The sequence below is a fragment of the Haemorhous mexicanus genome, chromosome 1 (assembly GCF_027477595.1).
Source record: "Haemorhous mexicanus isolate bHaeMex1 chromosome 1, bHaeMex1.pri, whole genome shotgun sequence".
NCBI lineage: Eukaryota > Metazoa > Chordata > Aves > Passeriformes > Fringillidae > Haemorhous > Haemorhous mexicanus.
This window is the reverse complement of record NC_082341.1, coordinates 18,665,755-18,687,871: the sequence shown is the minus strand read 5'-3', so window position 1 is coordinate 18,687,871 and position 22,117 is coordinate 18,665,755. Positions and strand designations below refer to the sequence as shown.

At 37.4% G+C, this 22,117-nt stretch overlaps 1 protein-coding gene across 4 annotated transcripts in view; it reads left to right on the top strand.

The window, feature by feature from the left end:
* Positions 1-22,117, top strand: part of MLLT10 (MLLT10 histone lysine methyltransferase DOT1L cofactor) — a 121,648-nt gene that overhangs the window by 95,835 nt on the left and 3,696 nt on the right. For all 4 annotated transcript variants that reach the window (XM_059841946.1, XM_059841953.1, XM_059841936.1 and 1 more), the window contains 8 exons: positions 6,956-7,073; positions 8,403-8,475; positions 12,933-13,087; positions 14,917-15,105; positions 15,516-15,604; positions 15,730-16,088; positions 21,049-21,151; positions 21,890-22,102. In XM_059841946.1, coding sequence (XP_059697929.1) covers positions 6,956-7,073; positions 8,403-8,475; positions 12,933-13,087; positions 14,917-15,105; positions 15,516-15,604; positions 15,730-16,088; positions 21,049-21,151; positions 21,890-22,102 — 1,299 coding nt within the window. The remainder of the gene's footprint in view (positions 1-6,955; positions 7,074-8,402; positions 8,476-12,932; positions 13,088-14,916; positions 15,106-15,515; positions 15,605-15,729; positions 16,089-21,048; positions 21,152-21,889; positions 22,103-22,117) is intronic.

Here is a 22,117-nt window from a genome sequence, read left to right as displayed (position 1 = left end):
AAGTAGCTGATTCTTTATTATTGCTCTTTTTGAAATTACAGATTATCTTGAAAGTAGCTACTTTTCTCTCAGTGCCTTATTGTAAGTGTCTGGCTTTCTTTGGAATACTGGTATGAAGAAAATAGATTCCTCTGCGGATCTACTGAGTTTGTTTCCAAAGAAAGTAATTTTTCTACCAGCCAATATGAGAGTGAAGTTGAGATTCCTCACACATAGATTAAAGTTCTTAAGTAAAACAGATTCGTGGGCAAGATACTGCTTCCATGTCCATGTAGAGCACATACAGTTTAAGTGCTGTGAAAACAGAGGTAGGTGGAAACGAATAGAGCAACCAACTTAAGGTGAAAGGGCTTTGTGTTGAAATGATGGCTCTGTTTTCAGTTAGGTTTGTGGAGGAATCCCAGGGTCTTATCTCTACAAAGCCTCCTTTAAAAAACAAACTAAAACCTGAAACAAACCAAACCCCCCCCCAAAAAAAAAAAAAAAAAACCTACCAAAACAAAAAAGGCCTCTTAATGAGGTAGCATTCTAGTAAGTTTTTGTAAGTCTCTTTTTTATGTCAGGTATATAAATAAATAGATCTTAATTGCTTAAAAATTTATATGATATCTGTTTAGTCAACATGAAAGAGAGGAGCAAAGTGGTAGTTGAGGTTATAGTGTTTTCACATTACTGGAAGATAGCCTTCTATCCATGTGGTTTTTAATGACTTTATGTGCCCTTGTTGTACGCTGGGCAGAGGTATAAATTAGTTTCTGTAGGTGTGCCATTAATTTTTCATTTTGTCTTTCAAATCCCACTGTGTTTCCCAGTTGTATTCATTCATGCCTTTCATGGAAAATACTTGACTGCTGGTGTTTGAAGGTTAGATGGTTTCATTTAATTGAAGGATTTATTTGTATGTTTAATCAAAACAATTGATTCTCAAAGACAGTATTTGATTATTAGCTTGTTCATAAGCTAGAGTCTTCATTACAGCTAGAAGTTCAAAGGATTTATTTTTGCTGCAGACAGAAAAAGTACTACTAATGTGAATATTGTATCCATGGAATGATGTCACAATTACAGTTTTTCTGACAGATTTAAATTAGGACAATCTGTACACTTGTAATTAATGTTCTTTTTGAATGAAAAGTTGATATTTTCTTCTTAGACATCATAAACCCTTTTCCTGGTTTTATTTTAACGTTTCCCACCTCCTAATTATACTCTCCGGTTAATTCTTTTATTTCAGCCAGGTGGCAAAGACATTTTTTGTGCAATTGGACCTTGTTTTTAAAAATTCCCAAACTTTAAGGGCTTCATGGTGCTTGGATGGTAATGATGGCAATATGTGAGGGCTATCTTTTCCATCTCAGTGTTCCTTTCACAGAATGAATGTGTAAAAAACTACAGTGGATGTTTGGGTTTGATTTGCATTGGTGATTGTGAAAGCAAGTGAGGTGAGGTTTGCTGTAAAAATTCACTCTGATTCCAGTCATCAGTAGTGCTGTAGGTTGTTTAAGTCAAGTGGTCAATATTGTTTATTTTAAATTTAGTTATGTTCAACTTAAGACAGCCAAAAGATGTATTAAAATATAAAAATCACAGTATCAGTTTAATTAAAATATACAAATAGTAATTCTCATACTACAGATTAACATTGTTTTGTGTTGTGCTAGTTGTTTTGAAAAGTCAGATGATAATTTTCAGCAGAAATGTGGGAACTGTATTTTATTAAGGATTTTCTGTGTTGTCTTCCATCTGTGTTTCTTGGCATATAGGAAAATAAACAGGAATTTAGATTTCTGATTTTCCATTGGAAATGAGGGCATGATAAGCATTCCAAGATTTCTAAGCAAATTCTGTATTTGTGGTGAAAGTCTTCAAGGGTTGTGTTGCAGGAAGGGTTGCATGAGAAAGTGTCCATGTGGCAGGACTCCTCTGTGTTGCCATGCTGTGACATTTTGCCATCCCAAGGGGCAGCTGGCAATTCACAGGAGGCGAGGGATGATGAGCATTGGTGGGTCCCTCGCCTCTCCTAAATGTAGTTAGAGGTTGTACCATAAGTACTGAAAGAATAAAAGGAAGCAATAGCATATTCTTCCCATTGCCTTCAACAGCCAAGCAAAAGCTTTAAAAATTCTAGGGATAAAAATAGTATTTTTACACTTGCCCAAGGTAAGGTAGGAAACACAAGGCAAAGTTGCTTCTGCTGCTTTTACTTGATGGGCAGCTCTTTTCACCTCTCAAGAAAATAAAATAATTTTTATATATGCACATTATAATGTTTTATTATAATTATGTATCTATAATTAGGATGTGTTCATATATAATCTCATTTAATTTCAATGCAGATTTTAATTAATTAATTGTTCAGATAAATGTTGCGTGCCATAGACCAAAATGCATCAGCTTAAGAGGTCTTCTAGATGAAGTAAACTGATGCTAATGCTTGGTCCTGTGCTTGAATTTCCTTCCATATTTCATGAAGCTAGACATTCATGGAAAGTGTTTGTAACATCTCAGAAGGGTAGCAGAACAGCTTGCAGAAAATTTAGCTTTAAATTTCATTTGCATTGAAATTTTTTATAAGATTTCAGTAGTATTTGGCCATAAGTAGTTAATGGTATCTCTAATGCTTTCTATTTCTTAACTTTGTATTAGTAGGAGCAAGGGGTAGTTCTGCACTTCATATCACAGCATCATGCTGTGATGAATAACCTGGTATGATTGGTACATGGTGTGACCCACAGGAACCACAGGAAGATTGATACATTTTTATGTTAAACAAGAAGTAAAATTAACCTTCGAAATTATTTTTGACAAAAAAAATATTGGCGGAAATAGGTAATTAGATAGTGTCACTAATTGTAAAGCATTATATAACACAAAGCTACAATATAGCAATGACAGTTTTTAAAGCAGAGGGGAAAAGGGCTGTTGATTAGATATAAACTGATCAAGAAGCTGTCTTGGCATTGGTTGTTCTGGCCATCCTTGTTGCCCTATCACGAAAGGAAGAGAGTTCAGTAATGGTTTAACTACAATTAAATCCCTCCCCTTTCTTTGTGGAAACTCAACTGTAGGCATTTCAGCATTAGCCTAAACAATGGTTTTGAATATGTTAAGCCTCTAACAATTAGGGAGCAGTTTGGGGCATTGAATAATGTGGAATGATGCAATTGAACCTGACAGCTTCAACAGTCAGCCTACTCATGGGACCCAAAAGTTGTTCACACTTGGTTTCATCTCTCATCACACGCTGAGTATTAAAACCTTACTGGTGTGGAGCTGAGACAGAAATGAGGCCTGTTATCAGAAAATATTTCATAGCATAAAACTTGAAAGGAATGGGGGAAAAGGCATGTTCAAAGAGTCTCAAAGTTTTGAGACTCAATCTGAAGCCATATTACTAAGTATTATCTCATTTTTCTCCCCTTTGTTTTTTATCTGCTGAAAGAACATGTAACTTTTGATTGAAGGGACTGCTTTCCCTGGAAATTTCAGATGGGAGTAAATGTTCAGATATGAATGCTCTGGAAACTTTACAGTCGCACTGTTAAATACTATTCTAAATATTTTGGAGGACATTTATATATATGAGTTAAATGTTGTTAATGTGCAAGTCTTCTTTAATTAGAAGAATGTGCTTGTACTTTCTCTCTTGCTGTAGAGGAAGTGTTTTTAAACATCAGTCAAATATCATTCATTTCTTACTGCATATGAGCATTCTCTACATTATAATGCATTGTCCTTCTGTGCTGCTCTGCTGCTTATGACTTTACTGATTTATTGAACATACCATAAAGGAAAGCAGTGTGTTGTATACCCATAGATGGGCGTAAATCCTCCTGGTAAAATATTTTCAGGAAAATTTGCTGCCTTTTCAAAATAAATACTTAGTAGTCTTGGGTTTTTATCAGTTCATACATTTTGATCATGTATTGTGTTGAGTGTTTAAATAGAAACAGTTGAAATAAAGAATAATACAGCCTTTAAAATTCTGCATTTTAGAACATGTGTCAGTCCTGTGACCTTAATATGTATTGACAGGATGATTGCGCATTTTTAATAAATGCTTGCTACAGCTTGTTTCGACTGTGAGTGAAACATGAAGCTCCTGTTTCACCTTTAAATAATGTAGCACTCCTCCACCTTCTCTGCTTCCTTGTCAGATGAACTCGTCACATATATAAGAAAGCTTCACAAATCATTATTCTTGTCATTTTACATTGGCATTTAAAAAAAGTATTTTCAGAGGTTTTTTTATGTGCCTTCAACTTACTTGAACAATTTATTGTGTCTTTTTGCTTTAAGAGTTGCATATGCAGGATGGTGTTGGAAATTGTGTAGTTCCAACTTGTAAGACACCTTTACTATTATTTTAAAGTTCAAACAGGGGTAATGTTTAGGGTGAAATGACTACTTGGGAGAAAACTCAAGTTCTTACATATTGTTTAAATCCTGCTAAGTCTTTTGATCTGTTATATCAACCCACTTAGCAAACGTTTAATTCCTTTGTTGCATTCTGTTTTGTGGTGTGATAGTTAACAAACTTTAGCAACTCCCTTCAAGATACTTAGGTACTTCCAGAAAATTCTCAAAGTTATTTGTGTTATTCTTAAAGTTTCAGTCAAATAAATGTGTATTTCACTTGGGGAATACACATTTATTTGACTGAAACTACATATATAACTACCATGCCATCATAAGTCAATATATGGGTGCTATTGCACAGTTTTAAGCAGCCTTGCAGTGAATTACACAGACTGAGAGCTAAGTATAGAAACTTCTGTGTAAAATGTGAGCAGTACATACACTTACTGGAATAAAACTGAATATTTTAGGGAAAAATGATACAACTAAACAGAACTAAGACCTGGTGTTTAGAGCTTAAAACCTGACCCCACTCAACCCTCAAAACTATGAGTAGAACTCATACCATCATATAAACTTCTGTTTTCCTAGTCTGACCTTTTAGATATGTTTGAATGATAATACTCGTTGAATCTCTTAAAACCTTACAGAATGGACTATTATCAGTAAAAGGATTTGACTGAAGTTTGTTTGGTTTTGAGGGGAAAACAGCTGAAGGTTGCTAGGAATAGCAATAGTTAAGTTGAAACTGCCCTATGGGCATTTTTTAGAGAAAAATAGCAGGAGCTGTGCAGTGTTGCTGCCTTTGTCAGTGTCACAGTACTAATTCATATTGCATTCTGGAAGCTTTTGTACCTGGGTAGGTGGAAATGCTTGCATTATTTTTAAGACTTAGAAATTATTCAGATTCATTCTACTGAAGATATGCAATTCTCAAAAAAAACCCCAACAAACAACCAGAAGAAGTAACAGCCAGATTTGAAGTGACACTGTGGTTCCATGTCTAGCAATCTTGAATGTACCTATAAATTGAAAAGTGAATGAACCCCTGATCATTGTAAGCAATTGCTTGTGGCTTTTTCTAACTTTGTGACAGTAGAAGAATGTAAATATCAGGCACAGTTTCTCACCAGTATATAGTAAATAAAGCATCATTGAAAACAGTTGTGTGAATTCATAAAAGTCCATTCATCAAGTTTAATATGTTGGCAGAAAGCCAAAAGTTAATGGTAGTGTGTGATTCTTTCCAGAGACATAGTTTATACTCTAATATTTTGCTGTAATAACCAGTATGTTTCCCCTGTCTCTTGTGTGCAGTTATGCATGTCAAAATGTCTCACAAATTGAGTTCCTTACTGTTCACCTTCTTTTTTTGTTTTTCAAAAAAAGTTTCATTTGTAAAGGTTGTTTGCATTTTCTTAGAAGATTAATTTTAAAACCAGTGATCACACAGGTTTGTGTATCTTTGATTCTACCCTCTGCCCCTCCCAGTCTTTTCTTTGTTCTGAAATAGTTTTTTATCAGGTAGGAAAATGCCTTTAAAATAAGCAGCCGTGCTTTTATTTCTTTGATTACTTGTCTCTGCAACTTAGCATTTGACACAAATCTTTTTTTCTTCGAAAGGGAAAAAGCATAAGCAGCCAAGGAAGAAGGTATTTTTATTGCATTGGATTATGCAAGATTTTGGCCAGCCTCCTTAGCTTCATCTGTTTAAGGGTTCATTTTCGCTTGTTTGGCACAAGTCCCAGCAGAGACCTTCAGAATTGTGGTTAGCAACATGAATGAACACAAACTTTGGGAGCTCTTCAATAAGTAGAGCTGGCCAACTGCCAAAAATACAGTTCCTTATATGGGGTCAGGGCAAAGCTGTGGTTCCCGGAGCCCCCTATTGTATAGAAAACATACTTGTAATGGCTGTTTGCGTTCTTTAAAATAAAAACAAAACAAAACAAAAAAACACCAGGCTTCCAAGTCTATCAAAATAGGAAGTAACAAAATACTGTGCACGTTTTACTAATGACGGAGCCGAGCAAAGGAAATATGGCTCTGTGTAGTTAAACTATAGAGCTGAAAGTTGGACCTTTTGACCTCCACAGCCGGCTTGTGATGTAAGGAACCCAAGCATTTGTGAGACATCTGTTGTCTACCTGCCCTTATTTTGTAAATGGTTTAATAAGATTAAATAATTAGTAGGATAACCACATGGTCGCCATGCTACTAAGTCCTAGCATTGAGCGCATTCTTCAGGATCGCAAGGAAGTCTGCCCGTCCTGCAAACTGTGGTTGTTTTAAAATGCACTTTAGGTATTTTTAATATTTGCTACAGTACTTTTTTATTAGAAGGGTTTTCTTTAATTAGAAGATCTTGCCAACCACAATTACAACACACTTAAAAACCTGATCTGTTTTCCGAAGTACCGCAATTTTGTTTCTATACTCACAAATGGAAAGCATTTTTTTCTTTGAAAGACATTGTTTTAAAAAGCATTCAACGTGCAGAAATAATTAAAGTGCATTAAGAAGGCTTCTTTAAAATACATTTAGCATTTCTCCCCATTATAAAATAAGAATTCAAGTTTCATTTGTTTTTTTGCAGGCGAACACCCTACCTGGATCTTCTCTCAGTCTGCCTCCATCCCACATGTACGGCAATAGGCTGAATCCAAATTCAGCCATGGCAGCACTTATAGCTCAGTCTGAAAACAGCCAAGCAGGTAAGCTTCCCCTGCCGGTGCAAATGTGCAGCTTCACAGAACTCCTTGTTTTTGAAAAGGTTGTTAAATTGTATTTTTGATTTCTGCTCAACTTTTGATTATTAAATGTCTGTACAAAGTTGTTCTGTGTTGGAAGTGAATTCTCAGTTCTGTGGAACGGCACGGGTTTTCTTCCCCCTTTTTTTCCCTCGGTGTGTGAAATGTAAATGTTTAAGCAGAGCCATCAGCAGGCAGGAATGCACCAGTGTCTCTTGTGACTCCTGTGATTGATGCGCTCAGTTCCCAGCTCTTTGCAGCCAGAGTGACACAGCTCTGGGTTTTGTCGTGAATAGTTGAAACCTTTATTTGCATAATTCATGAAATTGCATTACATACAAGTTCGTGTGAAAGAGATCCCGTTAGAGAACTTGTGCAGCATTTAATAATCTTGTGAATATTTACCGATTGGCATTTGGTACCGTGGGCTCTCCGCTGCGGTTTTAATGAGCCGCTGGCTTTGCTTTGTTTCATTCCCTCCGTAAGGATTTGTTGACATGTCGTAGTAGTCATGCCTGTTTGGGGGAAGGGAATGAGTTTAGCAGTTTACCAAGAATGGATCAGTCATGTCTTTGCCCTCCAAGGGGTCGGAGGTCGCTTGACTCAGAATAGGGGGAGGGCAACCTTGAAGGGGGCAGATAGGGTTATTTTATTGAGAGGCCATAGGGAAAATAACCCTTTTGAGTCCTTCCAAGCAAAACGTTTTCGTATATTTAATGAGGCCTTTTTTGTTTGTTTTACTACCTTTTTAGCAAGGGGCTTTCCTATGCTTTGCTTATAAATAGGAATTAGTGAATTATACGCTTTCATAAAGTTTTCAGTAAATTCGCAGAATAATGTGTGCTTGTTAGATGGCAGCAGTAAGTTTAATACGTTATATATTTTATGAGTTGTTTTGGGATGCAAAGTGTTAAAAAAATACAGAGCATCAGGATTTGCTGTGATAAGCATACAGATTAGCTGTCCACAGCTGTGATTCATTACTTTCACCGTACAAATTAAAAGTGGCTGAGGGGAGGGTACTGCAAATGCAAACCACGCTTCTGTGCTGTAAAACTGAAAGGAATGAAAGAAGTGAACATAATCCATGGCCTGGTACAGCCTCAGAAATGTGTAAGGACAACACCTTACATGCTACAGTTCAGCAATCTTAAACTAGTTACTTATTCACTCTTCAGCAGTAACTACAGATAGAAGTTGAGATTGAAGGTATTTTAAAAATATCTACATCAGATATTAAAACTCTTATCTAAGAAAAGGCGATTTATCAGCTGTGAAATATTTACACTGCAGATCAAGATCTCGGAGATAACAGCCGAAGCCTTGTTGGCAGAGGAGGATCACCCAGAGGAAGTCTCTCACCACGGTAAGTGTTATTTACATTGGAGAGTGCAGGCAGAGGAAATGTTTTAAGATTTGCAAACTTCACTGTCTTTTTACCAGCAATACCAAAGTGTTTTAAAAGCCCATATATATAAAAATATAAACACACATGTATAAATACATGTATTTTTGTATCTGTATATCCTTCTAAAAAATCCCTGATACATCCAGAGAGCTAAAATTGTGCTGAAGTTTACTCTTCTATCAATTGAAATTAGGTTTACAAATTAAGCTTCATAGGTAAGTTAGTTTACTCCCTTACTTAAGAAATTGGAGTCTTGCTTTAGAGGGATTTATCTATTGTTTAATCCATATGTACTGCTTATCTCTTCAGATTTGTTACCACAATCCTAGTTTAGTAATTGCAAAAATTCCAGAATCCTATATATTTAACAATGATCACAAGAATAAGAAACATTAAATATCAGTAAAAATTCCAAGCAAATATTTTCTTCCTTTTCCCTCGCAACTTCAAAATTTGTAGCGATTCTCTGTAGAAAAAAGTATTTTTTTGTTCTGCTGCAATTCATATTTGCTAGAAAACTTTGAGATAAGAATTCTGCTGAAACTGTACCATGTTATTTTGATTTAAAATATTTGCTGTAAAAATTTCAATACTGTATTTTAAATATCTCGGTAATATTTTCTGTGTATTTTAAGCAAATCTTTGTTTTAGCTTTATTTTCCATACTGGATCCAATATGAGGTAGATTTTATGGTGTTACTACTGTGGTTTTTTACTTAGGGACTCACCATGAAAAAGATATATCTGAAAAAAAGATTTATCGTGAAAAAAAATTTTAGGATAGCTAAAAAATGCTAGATACACAGAAATAGCACTATAATAATGAATTTTATTGCTATAGCATGTGTTTATGATGGTAATTTATAACAGATATCTCCAAATTAGGTAATTTAATGTACATGCCTGGTGTTGTTGATCTTGTATTATATTCCTTAATTAATCAAGAGACATCTTTCTGGATGGGATGAGATTATCCATTATAATACTTAGGTGTTATTACCTAGTCATGAACTTGTTTTTAAGTTTTCCAGTATGCGTTCCTTCTAAAATAATAAATAGAGAATTTACAAATTAGATGGTATTCTTAGCATAAATATGTATACTTACATTAGCATATAAATTGATATATACAGACAAGGAATTTCAAAGAATTTTGCAAAGGGAAATGCTCAATAATTAGGAAATTACAGAACTTTTGGTTTTATATTAATTAGTTCTCTTATGCATACATGTTGTGGTAATTACAAGTTTTAATGCTTTCTTAGTTAATATACAGAGACCTGATTTTTGTACTATTTGCATCGGTCATAGCTGTGTTCAGTCTGCCTTCTGGTCAAATACTTGGGAATAAATGTGATGCTTCTACAGAGTGTGTATGTTCAGGGTATATAGAGTACAGTACTTGCAGCATGGTAAAATACCAAATGGTTTTGATGGGGTGCTAAAGGAGGTTTGGATGATACAAAGGCCACCTCAGTCCACAGTTGAAAAGCTTCCTGCAGTGTACGGAAGCTGTAGCACTTTGCAAAGAGGAGGGAGATTTTGCTTGGCAGGGTTGTTCAAAAACAAGCCAAGGGGGGGTGGGGGTGGGATGAGAGAAAGCGGGGGGGAGAAATCAGTGCTGTAGTAACAGAATTGAAAGATGGAAAAATTTAGTTTGAAATACCTAGCATGGAAAAAATTTAGTAAACCTTCTTATTCAGTTAAGTTCAGTAGTCAGTGAATTTCACCTCTGCTTTGCACAACAAAAAAGGTTACAGTACGTCAAGGATTCTAAAATGTGTAGGTAACTCCCCACTTTCCCCACTTCAGTAAATAAGTAACTGGTTACTTAAAATATGGTTTATAGTGAATAAAAAGCTAACTTAAAAAAAATCTGCTGTCTGGAAACTTTGCAACTCCAAATGTTACCTGCTTTATCTATTAAAATTATTTAGCTGCAAGTTCTGACTCTGTTCCCTTTGAAGCTTATGAGATACATAAATAACACAGTTCTCCGAAAGAACCATGTGATTTTCAGCGAGTTGCTTAAAATAAAAACACTTGCAGAACATTTGTTTGCTGTTGATGACGCAGCTGATTGCAGCTCTTTGGAGAAGACATATGTGACTCATGAGCTTGTATGGTCATTTCCAATTCATATTGTTATATCTTTGTACCCCAATATAACCACAGCGTTTGATGTTTAAGCTGTCGTATTTTAACTTTTAATACATATATGAGAAATATAAATGTAACTGGTATATGTGAGCTGTTTCCATTTTGCAAAGGAATTGCTGCTTTTCCCAAGGTAGCACTTAAACTTTTTTTACCCCATACTTAACCTTAGATTTAAAAATGTGTTACGTAATACCTGCAGTGAAATCTGTATGCATGCTTGTATCTAAATGCAGTATTGCTTCTAATTAATGCCCTATAGTATAGGTAGCTGTACCAAACTTAACCAAAAAACAGTTGTGAAAGCAAGCAAGCTGTGAAACAGGGTTCTCATCTCCATGGCAGGACTGGACCAGTCCACACCGTGCATTTATAATCTTCTTGGAAACTCTGATCAAATACTATTTGGAATAAGGATTCAACCCTAGCATGTAGGAACCATGTCTTCTCTAAAGGATGAGCATTTGGAAGAGGAGAGATTGAGTAATGTTGCAATACACAGAAATCTAGTTGTTTTTTTTTTTTAATCCTTCTCTTGTACAAGCTTCCAGTGAATGATTGCAGAGGTTATACCGTCATGTACTGCTTTGTTTCTGCCTTTTCAAAATTGATAGGAAGCAGTCCAAAGCCCAACAAGAATTTTGTTGGTGATTTATAATTCTAAACGCACAATCTGTTAGGGCAGCATTACGTGCTGCTCAGGAACATGCAGAAACAGAGAGAAGTTTCTGGTGGAGTTGTTCAGTGGTTTTATGTATTTGTTTTCTGGGTTTTTTTTTTGTTTTGTTTTGTTTTTTTAAAGTGGATTGTTTGTGTGAAGTGTAAGTGTAGTACCTCTGTGTAGAATGTTTCTGCATAAACTTTCCTTCTTGCTTTCCATCGTGTAAACAGTGTCTTTGAAGACTGCTTTTGCTGTCTCTGTGCTGAACTGTTACATGCTGTTGATTTGTCATCTCTTGTCAAAAACCACTACCTTGGTTACCCATTCATCAGGGCTTTTTAACTTTTTCTTTTTGCTTTCCTTTCTTCCTGTATGCAAAAGAGGAACTATTTATAAATACTTAACAGAGCTCTTAAGTCACCTACTTAAAACCTTTACTCGTAAAAATCTTTGCTCTGGTGCCTACAAAATGCTCGCACAGTCATTAGGTAGCTAATGTGCTGTGACCACTGCTTATTATGGTAATCATAATTAACACACTGACTTCCTGAGCTCTCTGTGTTGTCCTGTACTGGGACTGTGGTGGTCTTGTTGGTAGGTTTGCACTAGGGTTGGAACAGTACAGCTGTGATCCCATGATGGCACCAATTGCTTGCAGTAATAACTAGTATCTGAGAATCTGAGCTCACTGAAATTGAATAAAACCACCTCTCCCCCTTCCCCCCCAACAACAAAACCAAGAACCAGCTTTTAGTGGGCTTTGGTGTTGGTCCTATAGGAGGAATGGGACCCTGCATACACGAGACCAGAAGCCTGAGTCAGAAATTCACCGAACATCTGGCTTTGCTCACAAGTTAAACTGTGCCCCATCCAGTGCAAAAGAAGCCTTCTCCTAGGGCCTGAGAGAGGTAGCCAGCTTTCTTTGTGCCGAATATTTAATTTTCTCCTGAATGAGAAAAGACATGTGGCAAGGGGATTATTCTTGGAACTGTGTGTGATCATGAGTAAAAAAGGAGGTATATTAAGTGTTCACAGTACAGGCAGAGGATAACTTCTGATCCTTGTGAAATAATACTTTCATGTAGTCCTTCAAAAATCCAGTTTTACATGACTGTTTTTAGAACAAGTTAGTGGAATTATATGTGGCCTTTCTATATGATAATTTTAACAAATTGGTTTTATTTTTCCCAGTTTTCTCAGGGAAAGGTTTGAAGTTTGATGTGGGTTGGTTTTTTTTGCCCCAGAAGTCAGTGCCCTGTGTATCCATATTATAATGGTTTCCTGCTGTAGGAGTGTGTGTTGTATAATTTAATTCAATGCTGTTTGTCAGTTACTGTCTTGTTAGTCTGTATGCAAGAAGAGGCTATGTGCTTTCTCAGTATAAATTCTCACACTGTAATAATACGTCTTTCTTTTATTAAAGCCCTGGCAGTGAGAACTAGGAGTTCTTAGTGATTTTGATGAATTAACTTAGTCTTGGAAGCATAAGATATGTAGGTGCTAAGAGCTGATATAAGATAAGAAATTTCAACAGCCTTTTTCTAATACATTCCTTCCATCCTTTTCTTTAAACAATAAAATGCAATATTTTCAACAGATCCCCTGTGAGCAGCTTGCAGATTCGCTATGATCAATCAGGGAATGGTTGTGGGGAAAATTTGCCCCCAGTAGCAGCCAGCATAGAACAGCTTCTCGAGAGGCAGTGGAGTGAAGGACAACAGTTTTTATTAGAGCAAGGCACCCCCAGTGACAGTAAGTACTCACAATCTGTTTATTATGACTTTTGCCGACTGTTACTCAGAACTGCTATTCTGTGCTTGTCCAAGAATTTTAATAAAATTTATTTTCTGCTGTGAATTGAAATATAACTGTGGTGTGCAGTTCTAGCATAGTTCTTAGTGCATGGCATCAGTAGAGTACAAAAGACTTCTCTGTAATTATGTCTTTTTATAGATGGGGAAGTTGTGTCATGCAAGAGGAAGTAACTTGCAGGTCCAGTTGCAGAGTTTGGAAAAGAACTCTGAACTCTTGGATCCACTGCTATAAATACTGTAGTACAGTTCCCCATTTTTCTTTATACTGTGTGATATAAATTGGCATAATAATTTTTTATTGTTAAATCTGGCTTTTCTGCTTCTGTTGTCGTTTGAAAAGAAAATATTTACAAATATCAGGCAGGTGTCCTACTGGGTTTTCGTGTCTTTATTGTGTTCTGCCTTTCTTGTGAGTTCCTAAAGCAAGCAAATTATTATTTTCTCAAGTTATGTTTAATAGAGTGGAATAGTCCAAGAATGAATATGTTAAAAGCATAAGTGATCAGTAGATCACATGGATCTCCATATAAAGTAATGTATCAGTATCAAAGACAATCACTGAATATGTTAAAAAATTTATTTTATTCCAGGTTATGGTTTGTGTTATATTTTATTGAACGTATTATTCTTCTCATTGGTAGTATAAAGAGGTATCTAGTTAGTATTTTTATGAATGGTATCCTGACAAAAATGCTAATTGTGAGGAAATTCATGCAGGGATAATCCTTTAAACATGATAGCTGGAGGACAGGTTTAGCTAAGTCTTATTGCATCTCATTTGAGCTCACTGAGGGTTCCTTTGTATGTTCTTGAAGAGGAGGGATAAAAGCTAAATCCTTGGGAAATGACCAGATGTGCCTATACCAGTAGACTTATGTCTGTAGTAGCTCCAGAGGTCATGTTAAACAAATACAATTTAGAATTTAAAAAAAAAACCCAAAAAAGAGAAAAAAAAGGAGCCCATGCCTGTGGCTTTACAGTCGCACTCTAGTACTGGTTGGGAACTCCAGGTTCTGAAACCAAGTGGGAATTTGAGAAAACTGCTTGGTAAAAAGCAGGTCAGTGGAGAAGGTGATGCCCTCGTTACGGGAACGCGGGGGGTAAGTGCGGTGCTCACAGAGTGCTCCCTGCTGGGGGATTCCGAGATCGTCGCTCGCAGCTCCCGCCAAGGTGCGCCGGGACAACTTCACGTCGGAGCACTTCTGGTTTTTCCTTTGTTCCTTATACATTCCTGATTCACTGGGCAAATCATTAAATCAGAAAAACTCCCTTTTCATAAACTTGATTGTTTTTATATAAACGTTGGTTGCCTGTTAGTTGAATATGAGCGTATTCTTGTCAAACTTCTCTGTTTTATAAGGTTTGCAATTCCTAATACTGCAACTGAACTGGATTTATCCCAGCTATGCAGTTAACCTGTGCTATTAAAATACTAATACTTTCCTATTCTGATTTGGGCTAAGTTATCACATACTGCTGTTTGCTTAAAATGTAAGCTGGCCCTAACGATGCTACTCTATCAGTATTGAACCCAGGGTATAGAGGTATTCCAAAATTACTACCACAAAACACTGTGAACTTTTTTCTGCAATTTAAATTACTCAAAATTATTCTTAAATCTTTCCACTAAAATTCAGGCATCTGTAATAATTGTATATTTTCACATATATGCTAGTCTTAATCCAGTGCAGAATTTAAAACTGAATGAAGGTGTTACTTGTTCATTAAGTGTGGCTGTGGAATAGAATGTGGGCATTTTTGTCTTAGTTTTAGGAATGCTTAAATCATTACACCAACTTCAAGTTGAAAATAGGCGGTTGGAAGAACAGATAAAGAATCTGACTGCCAAGAAGGAGCGACTGCAGCTTCTCAATGCACAGCTTTCGGTGCCCTTTCCAACAATAACTTCAAACCCCAGCCCTTCTCATCAAGTACATGCCTTTCCAGTACAAGCACGTAAGTAGAGGGGATTATTAAAGTGTCAGAGTAATTTGAACATGTATTTATATGAAATATCTATTTCATCCACGCATGCCGTTGATGGGAGATGAATATAAATGTAGGATGAATATAGACCAAGTATTTGCTGATGTGTTAAATGTTTAAACATCAATCGGTTTTATTTTTCTGAACTATTACTACTTGTTTCAATGCAGTTTCTCTTTTACTTCAGTTTGGAGCACATCTGTTTGACTCTATTGATTCTCCAATTACTTAGTTAATATTTTACTATTCAGCAATGATTTTAAAGTTGACCTTACATTTTCTGTGTTTAGCTTTATCATAATTTTGAAATAATTATTCTGAATCTTTTTACATGTTCCAGAGATTTAACCACTGTGTGTTTTTTGAAATAATTACTTTAGCACCTAGCACTGATTCCTTGAACAGCAGTAAAAGCCCTCATCTGGGAAACAGTTTTTTACCGGACAATTCTCTTCCTGTATTAAATCAGGTAATTTTAATTTCATTTTTCTAAACCTAAACTTGTTACAAGTTAACTCATCCCAGTCCTTGCATTGTGGTGTTAGGTGAAATTTTATGCAGCTGAGGGGGCTTTGTTGTTTGTTTTGACACCAGGAGATAACCTCCAGCGGACAAAGCACCAGCAGTTCATCAGCGCTTTCCACTCCACCACCTGCTGGGCAGAGTCCGGCCCAGCAAGGCTCGGGAGTGCCCGGAGTTCAGCAGGTCAATGGTGTGACAGTGGGGGCACTGGCTAGTGGTATGCAGACTGTAACCTCCACCATTCCTGCAGTGCCGGCTGTGGGTGGAATAATTGGAGCACTGCCAGCCAGCCAGCTGGCAATCAATGGAATTGTAGGGGCTTTAAATGGGGTAATTCAGACCCCAGCAACAATATCACAGAACCCTTCTCTCACTCATGCCACCGTGCCACCCAATGCAACACATCCTCTGCCAACCACGCTAAATAACAGGTAAGAATTTGTTGATTTTATGCTTTTCCTCATAGTGCCTGCTGTTCTTTGGGCTAGCTGGGTTTTTTTTTGTCTTACTCCAAAAACACGGTTTATTCCTTCACCTATCAGTGTCAGAGTCACTTCTGCTCCTGGCCTGTGAATGAAAGTGAGAAGGCATTTAATGGAAGCACAAGTAGTCAAGTTAAAGAAGTTTTCTCTAGAGCTTTTGGGAATCCTAGTGAATTCCTGCTTTTTAATCAAGTCACATTCCCAAACAAATGTAATTATGTAAATGTGCTTCAGCGCCTTTTATTTTTAAATTCAGAAAACAATATTCTTTGTCCTGCCAGATTTTTTTCCAGGATTAAAGGAGCACTGGAAAAACTACCATTTGTTGCAGTAAGAAGGGGGGAGGGGGAGATCGGTATATGGTCGTGTAATTCAAGATGTAATAGGCATAACTAACCAGAGTTGTAATACAGTTGCATGGTTTTCAGTTGCCTGCACTGACTCCAAAACCCAACAAAATTAGCTTTTCAAGCAGTGTTCTTACGGATTTCTAAATGCATAAAAAGATTCATTTGTGAGTATTCCTAGCAGCCTTTCACCAAAGCCAGGTACTGTCAGTAGCATAAACTGCTGCTGCTTGAGCTGCAAGGCAAATGGGTAACAAAAGGAGACAGCTGCTTTCCAGGAGGAGGAATGGACTTCTTGGTCTGGAAGTATTTTTAGATAGAGCAGAGACTGGGCCAACTCTTGCTGCTCCCCTTCCCCACACCCCTTGTCCTGTCCTTCCCTTAGGAAGGAGAACTACAGTTCTGTGTAGAAAGAAGTGCCTGTAAATAGGGAGCAGATTACTTGTCTTTAAGTAGAGGTTATTTTTGGAGATTATGATGGATTATCCATCAAAAAAAGACATATGATATTGTAATGATGCAAGGGATCCCTAATTTCCAGTTTCTTCACTTCTTGTTGGTTTGGCAGCTCCTGAATATTTGTGTACTGTATCATTGTGTGGTATTGCTTCAGTAGGCTCATAAAATCTGATACTTCCAAATATATCCTGTTGTTTGGATGTCCTTAGATTTTTCCTGAGGAGCCTGTATTTTTCATAGTTTATGTCCTTTGTGAACATGAGGTTTCATAGGATAAACAAGACATTCTGTTCATGAAAAGTTTTTGTCTTTCTTGAGCATCAGAGGTTTGTGAAAACCACAAAAATTTTGCATTTTCTCCCCAAAAGTGTGAGAAGGAGTGAGAAATACTAGAGAAGATCAATCATATTAACCAGTTTCATGCTGCTTTCTACTTTCAGGTACTGCCAGAATATATCAGTTATGATAAATGCCAGTCATGCCACTGTTGTCTCAAATTATTTTGTTTTTACACAGATGATTTCTTTCTCTTTGTAATACAGAAGTTCTTTTGTTTCTTTTTTAATATCCATTTTAAGTGCTGAAACTCTTCATTGTCTAGCCCAGTAGCAGAACGTTCCAATTCATGCAAAATACTGCAGCCAGTATCCTGTTTTTAAGCCTTCATTCTAACCATTAGCAGAGACTGGAATAGTCCCAGTGACTCCCTATTTTCTGCTACAGTACAGCAAGCTTATGCTGTACAAGTCTGTCAGCACTTCCACTTCTCTGCTTCTATTATGGCATGATCTCTTTCTGCACTGCTCCCTCAATAATGCTAATTTAAAATTAATGTTTATATTAAATTTAAAAGTGCACTTTTCACACAATTTTCTGCTTTATTTGGGTGTATCCACATTATTTCCCAGGTCCTCTTCCTTTTGAGGTGTTTCACAATTAACCTAATTTTCTGTGACTTTTCAGTAGTTCTGGTCATATGTTTAGAAGGGAAAAATTCGGTAATGTTAGTGCTTATATGATTTTGGTAATAACGTGCATTCTTCATTCCTCTTTGTCCCATTAGAAATGCTTTAGTGAAATGTATGAAAAAATATATGGGAAGTAGGTTTTGTTATGGGAACTAAGTTGCAAAAAGAGGCTCTGGGATGATTTTGAAGGAAGAAAAAAAAGATATGTAGACAAAAAGACAAAAAAATACTTTCCACTGGTTGAAATTTTTGGTTCTGGAACTCTCTGGGACACCTGCCAGGCTGGAGTTTGGTGCTGCTTCAGTGACAATTGCTTGACTATTTCTTTAATGTTGAAATTCCCAGGGTACCCCTCCTCTTTGAATTGCCCTGGTGGGAAGGTTGAATGGTACCAAGCGCAGGCAGGCTCAAAGGTTTGGTGCCGTGGTGATGTGAGCTCTCTGACCCTGGTTAGATTGTGTGCTGAGGTCAAGGTTGGAGGTGGTTTAAATCAGTATTGGCAACATGTTGGAAAGCTGCATGAGAATTCAGCCCTGCTTTCTAACGTCGGGGTATTGTTCTGTAATTTTAAAAGACTTGCCAGATGTTCCTGGCAGTTGCTTGTTACAGCAACTTCACAAACTTCAGAATCTGTTCCAACAGTTTAATCTGAAAGATAGGCAAAGTGTTCACCAATACATGAAGACTTCTGTATGCATATTGTCCTTATATGAACTCTCTAACTGTGGCACACAAGGAGGTGAGAAAACACTGATTTGCACACTGTTGTTGGAGACAGTTTCAAGTTATAGGTAAAAGAACCCACATTCATTCGACAGAGAAAAACAGTTGATCCTTTTCTGGGAAAAAAGATGGCTTAGTACAGATTGCCAGCAAGTGGGAGATTAAGTGATTTGAGGAAAGAGATAGGATTGTTTCTTTACATTCTCGCAACCAGAGAAGAGTGTAGGATGGAGAGTTTCAGACTGATCATGTACCTTTTAATGAGAAGCTAGAAAGGATTAAATTTACATTCCAGGCTGATCTGGTTTAAAGAAAGCTCTGTGGTAAAATTTAGTGAACTGTCTCTTCTGGGAAGCTTGGGAGCCACAGCATTTTGTCCTCTGCAGTTCGGTTTTGTTTCTAGACACTGAGATCTCAGCTGCTGACTGAGGGTATTTTCTTTCAAGTGCCAATGCAGAGCAAGAGAGGCAGGCAGAGCGATTAAAGAGAAGGGAGAACAGCAGAAAAAAGAAGTGCAAAGGTAAAACATGATCTGGGAAAAAGAAAGAATGAGATAAAAGAATGAACAAAAACAGCAGAGAAGATTCATTCCAGTATAGAAGAATACAGAAAAAGTGAGGTAAAAAGAGAAGAAGGAAATTATGGTAATATTAGTCAGAATACTGTGGGAAATAGTGTGAAAGGCTTTACCTAAGTCCAGGTAGAAGCATTCTCAGCCTTTCCCTCACCCACCAAACAGGTCATCTTGTCACAGGAGATCAGGTCATATAAGCAGGACCTGCCTTTCACAAACCTGTGCTGACTTGCCCTGATCCCCTGGCTGTCCTGTACGAGCTGTGTGGTGGCACTCAAGAGGATCTGCTCCATGACCTTCCCTGGCACAGAGGTCAGACTGACAAGGCCTGATGCTGAGATCCTCCTTCCAGCCCTTCTTCAAGACAGGCATCACATTTGCTATCTTGTAGTCAGCTGGGATCTCGAGATCTGTCAGCCAGGGCTGCTGGAAAATGTTTGAAGGTGTCTCTGTGTGCACTTCCATCAGCTCCCTCAGTAGCCTTGGGTGGATTCCCTCCAACCCCATAAACGTCCAATTGACACAGGCTTCCCTTTCCCTATAGGAAATCAAAATTGCCGCCTACCAGGTGTGTCCTGTAGTGCTGAGACCATGCAACAAAGTATGAGACAAAGTTTAAATGTGGCTTGCCCTGTCCCAGTAGGAGAGAATGGTGGTGCTTTGGGTATTAGCATATTGGCTAGTTAAGACAAAGTCAAATTACAGCAGAGTTGGGCTACAGTTTGCTGGCTGCTGTAAAAATGCAAGATAAATATTATGCCCTGAGGAGCTACATGATTGTAGCCTAATGGTGTGGATTTGTGACTGATTTAGGTGAATAATTCCTTACTGCCAGTCCCAACAAGCAATCCTGTCATCTTATGCACACCTTCTTACTGGAACTTCTGCATCACACAGTGACCTCATCTACATTAATAGAGAATCTGTCAGTGTGTTCTGTATTGGTTAAAGTTTCAGCTCAGTTCCCACAGGTGGCATTGTTCAAGACCCAGTATGAGGGGAGAGGACAGAAGTTGTACAGCTGAAAGGGAAATGCTTAATTTTTCAACAGCAGGATAAACCTATCATGAAATAACACCTTAATATTTTAATGGGTGTTTAAAACTAGTAAAAGCTAAGACTCTACTGAAAGAGTAAATCCAGCTGTCTTCCTGGTCTGCTATGCCTAACACACCCTTGTTCATGCTGTTGGTCTTGCAGTAAACTGGTATAGCTGAAGAAACCCTTTATTTACAGCCTAGTTGTCAGCTGGATCTATTCCTGCCCAGCTTACTAAATATTGCAGATAGTTTTATGTAGGTATGAAAATAGAGACTGGGAGTGAAGTAGTTGGCAAAAGCAGAGGCAGCTTCATTCCATGGCAGTATCCCTTGGCCCCTTGCAAGGCTGAAGGTGTTTGCTGAATTACAGACCAGGTGTGGGCAATATGAGTGGTTTGAATGACACAAAAGATGGGAATTAGAAGGAAACCAGGGTAAAGTAAATGCTTGGTAACTAAGTGTTAAAGTTTGGTAAGAGCTGTCTTGTAATATAAAATTTGGCCTTTTGGTATAAAGTATTTGAAAAGTACTTTAGAATTGGTAATTATTATCTGAGTTTCAAATAATGTGCATGGAGTAGACTTATTACAGGCAAGATGTTGCTGTTGCTCAGCATAAATGAGACTTGGGGATGGTGTCAGAAATAGCAACTGGACAGTTGGACAATATTTGCAGTATGAAATCAAATGCTAAATAGGGTCTGTCTGTTTGTACACATCTTTTTTTTAATGGAAAGCTGAAGTAAGAAGTTCCCATACTTCCATATAAACCACAGTATTACCCTGTCAAACCCTACAGTGCCTCGGGACTAGGATTGCTTTCTGACCAACAGAGACAACTATTACTTCATCAACAGCACCAGCAATTTCAGCAGTTACTAAGTACCCAGCAACTCACATCAGTAAGTTTTTCAGTTAATTATGATTTATTCCTCTATTGTATTCTAAGGCATGGATAAACTCCTCAGCTTAATATAGAGTAGTAATGCATTTAACTAGATATTAAAGGCTTGGATAATATTTTAGACTTTCAGTTGCTTCAACCTTTTTGGATGATATTCATGTAAAATGTTAGGTACTAATGGCTGTGTGTATGGCTAGAATAATAATTCCCTAGTGCCTTGAGTTCCATTTTGTCCGGTGTGGACATGGAGGCTTGTCTCTCAGCATCAGCTGTGGGCAGCAGAGTTTGGGAGCATGTGTGGATTCTAATAGTATGTGACCTGTCTTTGATTCCACTGGAACACTAGCAGAAGAATTTTGGATATTGTCTTCTGAGCTGTCTTGGCTCTGCTTGCAGTATTCATATAGGGCATTGGGTAACTGGTTAACTATTTGTATTGTTAATTGTGTAGTTTTAGTACAGTTTTCTCAGGTATGTTTGTTCTGACAGAGGCCTGATGAGGCCAGCAGGCTTAGCTGAACTTCTACTGAGCTACTGATTTCAGGAAGTCTGACAGGATCTTTCTTTCCCACAGTCTCATGGAACTTCATTAGTGTAACCTAAATTAGCTGGGATTAGTTTAAGGGTTGCACTGACTGAAGATCTGGATAAGCAGGAAGCCAGGGAGGAGCTATTTTTCAGCAACTAATTATTGATTTTTTTTTTCTTCCTCCTCCCTCTCCCCATATAACTCAAGGAACAGCATCAGGCTCTTTTGTATCAATTGGTACAGCAACAACATCACCATCACCAACACCATCAGTCTGAAGTACAGCAATTGCAGATTACTGGAGGAGCACAGATACCCATAAACAACTTACTTTCAGGCACACAGGCCTCACCACTTAATGCAGCTGGTACCAACCCATTCCTTTCAATTCATGGAGACAATGCAGCTCAGAAGGTGACAGTAAGTATACTTCTC